Below are 12,456 nucleotides of genomic sequence, written 5' to 3'. Positions count from 1 at the left end.
GTGAGGGGTGGGAGTGGGGCGTGGGGCGAGAACAGGACAGCTTGAGTCGAGCAGATAGACACGCCACTTCCCTGCCCAGATGGGGAGAATTTCACTGCGCTCCCCCCTTTGTGCTCACCATCAGATCAGCTCGATCCTCTGCGCCGCCGTACCAAACCTCCGCCTCCTCCCTGCCTCTGGGCTCCGGGCTCCTACACACACACAGTCCCAGTCCCAGTCCCAGGGGGGAGACCCGTGCAGGAGGCTTCTCCGCTTATCCGTGGGTTCTCTAGGTTCGAGTGGCTTCAGGGTACGTCGACGTCGCCTCAGCATGCAGCCCGCAGCATTCCCCGGCCTCTCCCGGCTTTTCGCGGCTTCTCCCTGTTTTTCGCGTCTTCTCCCGGTGCCGGTGCCGGTGCCTGGAACCGGTAGCCGATAACCAAAGCCCAGTGCCCTCCGAAGCTTAGAGCCTGAAGACCGGGCTCACTGGGGTTCACGGCTTGTTCGCGGCTTTTTCCGCGGCTTTTTCTGGCAGACACGACTTGCAGCTACACCGAGGCAGTGCTCCGACGATTCTGGCGAATGACTGGCGATTCAGCTCTCTGGCACCCTCTAGCGGTAAACTCGCTAATGTAATAGAATAAGATGCTGATGAAATGGGAGATCAGGTTAACCAGGTCCATACCTCTATGGGAGGACAAGCTACTGCCAGAAATAGCAAAGTTGGAGGGGTTTAAAGGATGGGACACAATTGGAATCACGACATTGGGAGGTATAATTAGGCAAGGCGACTTGATAACCTTTGCAGGCTTCTGGGCGGAAAACAGCCTGTCAGATAAACAATATTATAAATATATCCAGCTCAGACATGCTTGGATAACGTAAAACCCCGACATTATAGATAATCTAGAATATGCAACATTAGAAGGACAGCTGCTACAAGAGGAGATACCCGAAAAGATAGTCTCCTGGAAGTACACAACTCTGATAAACAATGTGCTTGACAACTTATTAACACTTAGAAGTAAATGGGAGAAAACTATAGGCACCATAGAATGATATAGATTGGAAGGCGGCCTTGATGCACCACAGAGGTGGCTATCAAACTTAGGCTACGACTGATCCAGTTCAAAGTGCTACACAGAGTATATTATGACAGGGCTAGACTTCACGCGATGGGCAGATCAGAAACACCAGACTGCCTGCACTGTAAAACGGAGCGAGGCTCCTATGTACATACTCTATGGGAATGCTAAACAATACGTGGATATTGGGATAAGATAATACAAGAATTTAATAATATACTAGAAAGTCAGATTCCATTAGATACAAAATATGTTCTCCTAGGCATACATACAGACATTGACATACCCAGATATAAACTCAATATTAAGTCATCTAGGACTTAAAGTGGCAAAACCAGACCTAGCCAGGCACTGGGGGAGAGCAGAACGACTGGTATGGACATGTATATGGGGGCATTAAAAACGGAATACAAAGCAAGAGAGTGCCCTAGGAAATTCAGGAAAGTCTGGCATCCATGGTTAAGCTACTATAATTTAGAAATGGCGGAAGAGGAAACAGACACAACACAAGCCAGCATACAGAGACTTATAGGCAATGGACATAACCACCCAGATTCCACACATAGTTGAAGGGAATGGGAGGGACTTCATGAGGAGGGAGGAGTGGGGCAGGAGACCCATGAGAGAAAACTGCTATAATGTGAACTTTGTATTTTTATCGAATATATTTGTCACCCATTGCATCACACTGGTGCCATGTGAGATATACCTGCTGATGATTTGGCTGTTTATTCAAATAAAAATAAGAACTGTTAAAACAAAATTTCAGCTCTAATCCTTTTTGTTGTAATCAGGTAAGAGTGGTGAGAGAGGCAGTGTGATTGCCCTTGAAATGAGATGGCCGCTTGGCTGCTTCTGTTTGTTGTACTGTTGTGAGTTTAGGACCATTACCTCTACCTGGAACACCAAGCAGGCGAAAGGACTCTGTTTGATTAATCTGCTCTCTTGACAGGAACTCTGTCATGTGATGTAGAATGTGAACTAGCAGGCCCATGAAAACTCACTGCTCAGTTGTTTCATCCAACTCCTAAAGCTCCTTTTCTTTCCGGTGCCTTTTTTAAAATAGTTTTCAATCATTTTTACTTTCTTGTTTCAATAGAGTTCTTTGTCGGAGACCCTGGACAGCAATGGAAGCACAGACCCGCATAGAAATGACATGATCTACACTGTGGAAGATGTTCCTCCTTGGTACCTGTGCATATTCCTAGGCTTGCAGGTAATATTGCTCCGTGCGAGTGCACTTGTATATGAGTTGGTTTAATAGGTTGCTGTGCGTGTTCTGGACCAGTCACCTAAGGCCTTTCTCTTATTCAGAAGTAACATCAATTCTAGGCAATGGATGTGAAGTAGAGCCCTGTCTCTGAGGTCTTTATCAACCAGTTTAAGTTGATATGAATTTAGGCTGTAAACCACTATGCTTGCATTATTGTTTGCCTCTTTAAGTTTGTGTGTATAACAATTATTAATATAGTTCAAACATCTGTTGAGTGAGACTGACTAATTATATTTGGAATGTTGAAGGGTATGGCCAGACTGGAAAGTGCAGATCTTTTATGTTTAAAAAACTTTTTATGATAGAAGGTAAATAAAGCTCAACTTTTCACATCAGTTGCTCTTAAAGCACCGTGGGACCAGTCCCTTAAATAAATAACATACATATCTGTAAAGGGCACTGGCCGCCAGGGGGTCAAATTGGCCCTCTATAATGTACCTTTGTTATCCAACTGAATGGCACTCATTTTATTGGGCTCAGAATGAGTAAAACCAAAGTGAACTCATCGAGATTTGAACCTATAACCTGGAGGTCCTTCACAGACTCCTGGAGTGGATGCATTAGACGTTTGTGCCCAAGACTATGCTTGTAAACTGTTGCGGCATGTTAAAATATTGTTCAGCCAGCAAGAGCCATTTATTGTTTCACACTCTGGTGCTTTAGTAGTCATGTTGACCTTTAGGAGTGTCTATAAAAGGAAATTTGTCATGGTTGAGGATGATGCTAAGGCTTGATTTCCTCAGAAGCGGGCATTTATTGTGAAAATCAGCTCTTCCTAACACATTGTTTTTGTGCTCCTTCTGTCTCCAGCATTACCTGACATGTTTCAGTGGCACAGTGGCAGTACCCTTCTTGCTAGCTGAGGCCATGTGTGTGGGGTTTGACCAATGGGCCACTAGCCAACTTATTGGAACTATTTTCTTCTGTGTGGGGATCACAACTCTGCTGCAAACTACCTTTGGATGCAGGTAAGATTCTGGGTGATCATTTTATTCCAGTTAAGTTGTGCGTGTGCACGCCATAGGGTAACATGGGCAATGTAGAGACTGTGATGTGTGGGGCTTTGGAATTGATAGTGTACACCCTCTGCAAACTAACAATACTGCTTGAAACATGCATTTAGAGGAATTTTTTGGCTGTAGATACACATGCTCTCCATATCCAGCCATCTAGAGTTGAGTCCGGATGTGTGCAAGTTTCTTTTCAAAGAAGTCTTTCTAGTCAAGTGGTAGAGTAGCTTACAGCCTGATTCATCATTCTCCCGTTTTGCGAGGCCCTAATAGCGATTCATAAGGAATCGCTATTAAGGACTTGCAAAACGGGATTCATGTAGGAATTGCAAAAAATATTGTGATTCCTACATGTTCCTTATTTGCGATTAGCAAATTGCTAATCGCAAATAAGGATGCGATTTCAAGGGTGCAGGGGTGTCCAAAGGACACCCTGTAGCACCCCTGAAATGTAATCTACATTGGTGTTGCGCACACACATGTCCAAAGGACATGTGTGTGTGTAACATGCAACTTAGAAAAATGCATTTAAATGCATTTTTCTACGTTTTTGCTATTTACCACGAGGTCTGACCTCTTGGTAAATAGCGGCCCAAAATTCCAATTTCGCAATTTTAAAATGATTCATGAATAGCATTTAAGGAATCTCAAATAGAGATTCCTTAAATGCAATTCTTCGCAAATGTGCGAATTCTTTAATAGCGAATTTTGCATTTGGGATGATGAATCCCAAATGCAAAAATTGCACTCGCAAAAGGCACGATTCTGAGAATCTTGCCCTTTGCAAGTGCAATTTAGCTTGATGAATCAGGCTGTTAGTCCTTGAGATAATGTGCATGGACATTGACTCCATTGGTAGATTTTCTTTCTGCCGTCTGGTTCAAATGTGTGTGCCTGCGCTCTGGGTCAAGATAGTTGCAACGCTCTGTTTTGTTTGTGCTCAACCTCATTGGTATTGTTTTCAATTGCGTATTACATTTTTTTCTGTACCTCAATACAAAAGATGGATCAGTCGTTGAATTGACGTGCTTCAATCGTGGCCCTCAAAGGCCCTGTCCCTTGGGCCTGAATTTCATTCTACACCAAGTTCACCAGATGATACCCTACTGTGATGGAACCTTTCCATTTCTGCACAAACTGTCACGCAAAATACCGGACTGATCCCCAGCCGGTCTGTTACCTTTGTTTGCCTTCGGAACACAGGCAGGAGGATGGCAAGGCTTGTCTATCTTTTCGGTTGAAAACGACTCTAATAAGACCATCTGGTATGTCGATGCAAAATGCAGCAGAGCAGTATTGAAGACACTCCTGACATCAAGATGTTGAGGAAGAACTCCATGGACCACCTGGAAGAGGAAGAGACGTTCTCTGTTGAGGTAGGTTCTGACCTACAGCCCGAAATGGGAATGCAGGACACTTCGTCGGCTCAACAATCTGTGAGCACAGTAGCCCATGTCCCTCAGCCCGGTCTCGAACAACCTTAAAGACCTTCGGTCCCTACCAAACAAAGGCCCTCAGACAACCACTGCCTTTAGGCCATGGTCGGGACACCGATAGACTGATTTTGGGGCACTTTGCCCTTGGGATCGGCTATGAAACAACAGCCAAAACCGACGCCCACTTCGGTTCTGAGTCGATCTTCAATACCAAGCCGACCAGCCCCATCTTCGGCTCTGACTGGACCTTTGGTGCTGAAACTGAAACATACTTCAGCTCCAAAACCTTCTAAACTCGCTCCGAAATCTGGTCCTGGCAAGCCTGTGGAACCTATTTCCCACAAATTGCAAGAGAAACTGGATGCTCGCCAAAAGAATATACACATCCAGCCCCACACAGGGCGCATTCTTGCCAAACCTTTAGTTCTGGCTCTTCCACCATCAAAGAGACTACTCCCCTTCCAAGAGGCCATTGATACCCCAGTCCTGGCCAAACAAAAGAAGGTGGCGAATACAGCCACCAGTCCTTTGCCACCACCTTCTCCACCACATTCACCTTCTCCAAAACACTCTGATGGAGATCCCTTAGACATACACCTCAAGGGTCTCCACACTCTTTAATATGTGGAAATGGGGAAGTGGATGATACTTTGATGTAGCACCACCTCCACCGACCCCTGGAATGCATATGATATAGACCCTCAAGGAGACAGCGCTCCAGACCTCTACCCTGTTCGCCCATCTCTTTCTGATGATTCCACATCGTACTAGGAGCTCATTGGCAGAGATGCTTCTTTTCACTAGGATCCTTTGGAAGAGGATTTCCTTTTTGAAAGACTCTCTCCTGCACATAGGGCTACCCAATGCCTCCCTATACTTAAGGGCATGTTACATCATACAGACGACCTATTTAAAGACCATGAATCATCACTTCTAGGGTGGATTAAAAAATGTAATGCCTCGTGATCTGACCCCATCTACATCAAGGGACAGATTCGTCCTGACTCACTTGTTGTTCCCAACGCTTGCAAGCAAGCTAATTCCCAAGTTGCCAGTGATAAATCACCTCCTGATAAGAAAAGGGAAATCATTGACGTCTTTGGCAAAAGGGTTGCAGCTCAAACCTCCAACCATTGGTGTATTGCCAACTCAATGGGTTTGCTTGCAAGGTATGATCGTGCCTACTGGGACGAAATGAAGGAACTCCTCCAGTATCTCCCAGAGGAGCACAAGAAAAGAGCACAAGGGAAGAGCTTGTCTCCAAAGGCAAGCTCATCTCCAATACCTTTATCTGTTGTGCCTTAGATTCTGCGAGGGGCATCAATACTAGTATCTTACTGTGGCGCCATGCCTGGCTCTGCATATCTAGCTTTCAGCCAGAAGTCCATTAAATGTCCCTTTCAATAAAGAAACTCTTTTCAGTCCCCAGATTGACCTAGCCCTAGGAAAAATGAAAAAAGATACATAGACTGCTAAGTCTATGGGTGCACTTCAACTATCTAGTCCTTGTGGCTCCTTTCACTGCTCCACCTATCGAGTGGCTTCAATAACTACCCCCTCAGATGCTTCTACCTCTTACCAATGTGTCCAGAGTCACCACTCCTCTCCCCGAGTTTACTATAGAGGCTCCTATAGAGGTAACAATACAAAAGGTAGAGGCAAAGGTGCTTCCCCATGTGGTACCGCTCCAAACACCAAACGGTGACTTCTTTCTCCTTCCCCGCGAACACTCAAAACCTGGAGGGGGACGATTACAAGATTTTCTGCCCACATAGCAATCAATAGAATCAAGCCAGTGGGTGTTGGATATTATTCAACATGTTTATTGTTTGGAGCTCATTACTGCACCCCCAAACATTCTACCTCACACTCGGAAACTCTCTGCAACACCAAACACTACTAAAAAAGGACATTTAAGCTCTCTAGCTCAAAGGAGCGATAGCCCCGTCCTTCTACAACATCAGGGGTCAGGAGTTTACTCCCTGTACTTCCTAATCCCCAAAAAGGATGAAACTTTACAACCAATCTTGGATCTATGGCCCTTAAATCATTACATCCTGTCAGAGCATTTCCATTTGGTCCTTCTCCAAGACATGATCCCACTTCTCTAGCAAGGCAACTTTCTATCAGCCCTAGACTTAAAGGATGCCTACTTTCCCCCATGCATCCAGATCATCGCAAATACCTCAGATTTGTGGTAGGCAAACATTACCAATTCAAAGTCCTCTTGTTCAGTGTTACTATTGCACCTCGAGTAGTCCCCAAATGCCTAGATGTGGTAGTAGCACATTTACGCCGACAAAATATCCATGTCTTTCTGTATCTCGACGAATGACTTATCAAATCCAGCACTCTTCCTCTGTGCCAACAACACGCTCAAATACCATAAACCTGATCCATCAATTAGGTTTCACTATCAATGTCCAAAAAGCTAATCTTCAACCTTTACAGCTTCAACCGTATCTGATGGCTATCCTAAACACACAGGTGGGATTAGCCTATCCCAATTTAGCAAGAATCCAACATTACCAAGAGCTACTACCACATTTCCAAGCCAATCAATAATTGACAGTCAGAATTGTCATTCGCCTGCTGGGGATTATGGCCTCAGGCATTGCCCTAGTGCCACATGCATGACTACACATGCGTCCGTTGCAGGAATGTCTAGCATAACAGTGGTCTTAATCACAGGGTCAATTAGAGGATCTGGTGTTGAGATTTTACAGCCACCCTCATTGCTCTCTGCAGAGTTGGAACACACACAACCTATTGAAAATGCGGCCTTTCCTCAACCTTGTTCCACGCATCATCCTGACAACAGGCACCATGACTGATAGGTTGGGGTGCTCATTTACAGAATCTCTCAGTCCACGGTCTCTGGGACACCAAACACCAGGGTCTCCACAATAACTACCGAGATCTTCAAGCCGCTCACCTAGCGTTGGAAGCATTCACACCTCAATTGATTGGCGAGGTTGTCTTACTCCAAACAGACAGTCTGACAATCATGTATTATTTACAAAAATGGGGGGACACATTCTCTACAGTTATGTTTATCTCAGAACATTTGGCGTTGGGCTCTACATCACATCATTCATCTGAACATCTCCCTGGAACAGTCCAACAATTTTGCCAACCTCCTCACTAGGATGCGGCAGCAAGTTCACAAGTGGGAACTCCATCTGAGTCGTCCTCCCTTACTTCCACAAGTGGGCATTTCCATAATTAAATCTGTTCACAACTGCGGACAACACAAAATGCTCAAACTTATACTGCAGTTTCCCATATCCACTATCCAAGGGCAATGCTCTATGGATTAACTGGTCAGGGATTATGCCTTTTGCTTTAGCGTGTCTCTCTCTTCTTCCGATTCTGGTTTGTAAACTCAGGCAAACATCTCTCAAACTCCTCACTAGACCCACTGCTCCCTCATGGGCTCAACTGCCATGGATCACAACACCACTAGAGCTATCAGTAGTTCCCCATGAAAAGCTTCCCTTCAACCCAGAATCTTCTCACTCAGAACCATTGAGAAATCAGGCACCCAAATACCAAGGAACTCCACCTAGCATTTTGGCTCCTGAGGTCATAGAATTGGATTATCTTAATCTCCCACCTGAATGTATGACCAATCTCAAAGAAGCTTGCAAGCCTACTACTACAGCATACTATGTAGCTAAATGGAAAAGATTTATCTGTTACTGTCATAATACGAGTATCAATCCATGTAACGTTACAATACAAATCATTGTTTGATACCTGTTTCATCTACTGCTCTCTGGCCTTACATTCACATCCATACACTTACTCCTGGCTGTCTTTCTGCAAAATAGACAACACCTGTCTTTGTTCAAAGTACCAGTCATTAAAGCCTTTATGGAAGATCTTAAGAGAGCGATTCCACCCTGGATTCCACCTGCACCTACCTGGAATCTTAAAATTGTTCTTTCAAGACTTAGGGTTCCACCATTTGACCCACTACATAACTATTCTCTTCAATTTATATCTTGGAAGGTCACTTTTTAAATTGCCCTCACTTCACTGAGACGTTTTAGTGAGCTCCAAGCACTTACCTTAGAAGAGCCTTTCTTCCAGGTTCACAGAGATAGTGGTCCTTTGCATCAACCCAAAATTCCTTCCAAAGCTGGTCTCTCATTTCCACCTTAATCAATCAATTGAGTTAGCTGTGCTCTCTCCTCAACCTGACTCATATGCGGAATGGGCTCTCCATACATTAGACGCTAAAAGAGCCCTTATGTACTACATTGACAAAACTGAAGATTTTCGCAAACAGCTCTTTACTTTTTTGCCCACTCCTTAATGAAAGCCCATATTCAAATCTGGCATTGCCAGGTGGATAGATCAATGTATTCAGACATGTTACGTTAAAGCCAAAATGACTTTACCGACACTCTATAAAGCACACACTACTCGCAAGATAGGTGCTTCTATGACTGATGTATGCAAAGCGGCTACATGGTCTACACCGCATACTTTCACTAAACATTGTGTGGTTGTTCTAGCACGCCATCAAGCAAATGTAGGTGAGGCAGTGCTCTGTACCCCCTTTCAAAGAACTGCAATGCCCACAGGTTAGCCAGCGCTTTGGATGGCACTGCTATACAGTCAATGCCAAAGCATCTATATCTACAGCCACACATGCCTCAAACGGATTATGTTACTTACCCTGTAAGCATCTGTTCGTGGCAGGTAATGCTGTAGATTTGCATGCATACTAAATCCTATTCAAGGCTATTTCATCTGCTCAACCAATACCATTATCGGACTGTCATGTGTCCAATCTGCAGGAAAAAACACGTATTTTACGCAGAAAGATGGTGATAGAAAAAGTTCCATCAATCCAGTGTAACACTGGAATCTGCTGAAGATATTTTCTTATACTAAAGATAGCTCAAACTAAACAATTTTGACCATTATTAGAGCTGTGTTTTTTTAACAAATTTAGCAACAGGCGCCTAGCTTTCTGCAGTAGATTTTCAGGACACATTTTCACATCCTAGTGTCATGTCTACACTGACAATACCTCAGATTCCTAGTTTCGAAATAAGCAATGTCGGTACATGATCTAAGATTTAAGCACCTCGATCCTTCTCGGCACATTTGAGAAAGAAAAAGATTTTTGTTTATCCATATCTTGATGATTGTTTGATAAAAGGAGACTCTCAATCAAAGGCAATACCTAACTTTAAGATCACAACATAGTTATTGACCAAGCTTGGCCTTCAAATCAATTTCAACACAGTGTGACATATTTTGGTGCAAAGAAAATACTTTGAACGAAAATGTGAGTATTATCCATTAAAAGAAATGTGCAGATCTGAAACATACAAACAAACTCACAGTTTGCCAAGTGTCCCAGTCTCCGCATCCATGGCATCTTGCATATTTAAAATCCCGAACACAAGACTGTTTGAGACCTCTTCAACAATGCGTCGAAGACCAATAGTCTCAAACATTGGGCGACTGGGAAGACAACTTTTACTTCACAGATGTTGCTCAAGAATCGCTCGCATGGCAGTCCAGAACACAAAATCTACTTTAGGGGATTCCTTTTCAAAAGAAACATCCAGTCCACACCATAGTCAGATTGTTTCCTTTCAGCGTGTGGATTACATTCGGACAATTTTTGATGCAGGGCATATGGTCGGACAAAGAGAGAACTTATCAAATGAACGTTATAGAACTGAAAGCAGCCTATCTAGCCCTCAAACCCTTCTTGCCATCCCTCTAAGCGAAGGAAGTGATGATTCAAACAAATACTAGAATAATGTATTACCTCAACAAGGCGGAGGAAGATCGAGACAGTTGTCTTTGCAGGGTCAGACACTGTGGCATTGGTCATTATCAAGAGGACTGACACTCATGGCTTTTCATATCCCAGGAGTTCAGAATGTTAAGGAAGATTTTCTCAATCGTCATCATGAGGAAAATCATGAACTGGTGCTCAGTGACGATGTAATAGAAGATATCTTCAAGGAATGGGGTATACCAACATTAGACCACCACTCAAAGCAAAACATGCAGAGACTTTGCATCCAGGGTAGCAGAACCGAAATCAATGGGCAATGCTGTTGTGGTCAGTTGGTGAACTCCATTTCCCTATGCTTTTCCATCAATACCCCTAATTCCAACAGTGAACCAGAAACTATGGAAACCGAATTGGAAAATAGTTCTGATAGCACCAGATGGCCAACACATAAGTGGTGGGCCTTCTACAACTTTCATATTACACCACAAGCATCTACCACACAACCCAGATCGTTTGCTCATAGTTCAGGGTCAAATACAACATCAGTCTTTGAATTTGGCAGCATGGCAACTGAAATCCGACAGTATGGTTAGTTTGAATCTATCCCATGACTCTATGAATATTTTAATAGCCAAAGCATCCTTCCACAAGAGCATGCTATGCTTTTAAACTGAAAATATTTAGTAGTTGGTGTCAAGACAGGGGTCACGATCCGTATTACTGGCCATGAAAATGCAATTTAGCCATTTTACTTCACCTAGCAAAATCTTTTTTTTTACCATTTTAATCGAAAAAGGTTCATGTCGCTGCTATTACAGCATTCATAAGATCTCCACAGCAAATTATTTTTTTAAGATCCCGTAGTAAAAGACTTCCTTGAACTCATGAGGTATTATCTCTAATAAATAGGCCTTCACCTCCGTGGTTGATCCTAGTACTATCAAAACTGATGGGCCCAGTGTTTGAACTTAATCATAAATCCCCTTTACAACTTCTGGCAAGGAAAACTGCTTTTTTAATAGCAATCATGTCAGCATGAAGAGTTAGTTCAATACAACAATAGAGTATTGTACTGATTTTCGTTTTCGTTTCGTTTCGTTTTAATAGGATACTTTAAAGAATACACCTATCGTTTTAATAGGATACTTTAAAGAATACACCCTGTCTTCTTGCCCAAGGTGGAATCTGATGTTCATATATATCCTTTTATTACACTTAAAATATTCTTTCCTAATCAATCTACTTCAAGGAAAAATATCCCCTTTCTTTAGATATATAAAAAGGGGTCTCCATTTTTATGTAGATAACTTAAAAGATATTAGATAAAATTCATGAGTTATTTGTTAACTTAAATGATCAATTGCTAGATGAATAGTAGCATACATTCATTTACGCTATCAACTTTCTAATAAGTCTATTCCAGATAAATCCAGGACCCATTAGTGATAATGCTGCAACTACAGCCTAGCTTAGCCATGTCCCAATTTCTGAAATCTGCAAAGCAGCTACTTGAAAATCAGTGCATATATGGACTAGGCAGTATTGTCCTGATACAGATAGGCAGGAGCAAGGGTTGGTCAAGAAACACTTAAATTTCTTTTAACTTCTTTAAAGCAAACCTAGCAATCTGAAAGAAACAGGTTAGTATTAGATTCCTTACCTTAGAATATCCCCAGGCGTCAGTCTGGATCCGGAAACTTTTGCGTAGCAGTACCCCTGCGCGTCGGTAGGCGTCGTCTGCAGGCGTCCCCTGCGGCTCCGCGTCGTCGGGCGCCGTGATGACGTCGCTGGAGTATATAGACGCCGCCTCCGCGCGCTGACGTCAGTTCTTCTTTTTTCCGCGCCAGTTAGCGCAGATCCGAAGAGCAGTACTCCGGTCTTTTGACCTCGTTTTTTGATAACT

The 12,456-nt window shown here is 43.3% G+C and overlaps 1 protein-coding gene across 2 annotated transcripts in view; it reads left to right on the top strand.

Annotated features, from left to right (window-relative positions):
- Positions 1-12,456, top strand: part of SLC23A2 (solute carrier family 23 member 2) — an 876,666-nt gene that overhangs the window by 643,167 nt on the left and 221,043 nt on the right. For both annotated transcript variants that reach the window (XM_078666639.1, XM_078666640.1), the window contains 2 exons: positions 2,164-2,280; positions 3,148-3,305. In XM_078666639.1, coding sequence (XP_078522765.1) covers positions 2,164-2,280; positions 3,148-3,305 — 275 coding nt within the window. The remainder of the gene's footprint in view (positions 1-2,163; positions 2,281-3,147; positions 3,306-12,456) is intronic.

Source organism: Lissotriton helveticus, chromosome 11 (genome assembly GCF_964261635.1).
Source record: "Lissotriton helveticus chromosome 11, aLisHel1.1, whole genome shotgun sequence".
Taxonomy (NCBI): domain Eukaryota; kingdom Metazoa; phylum Chordata; class Amphibia; order Caudata; family Salamandridae; genus Lissotriton; species Lissotriton helveticus.
This window is presented reverse-complemented; position numbering and strand designations above follow the sequence as displayed.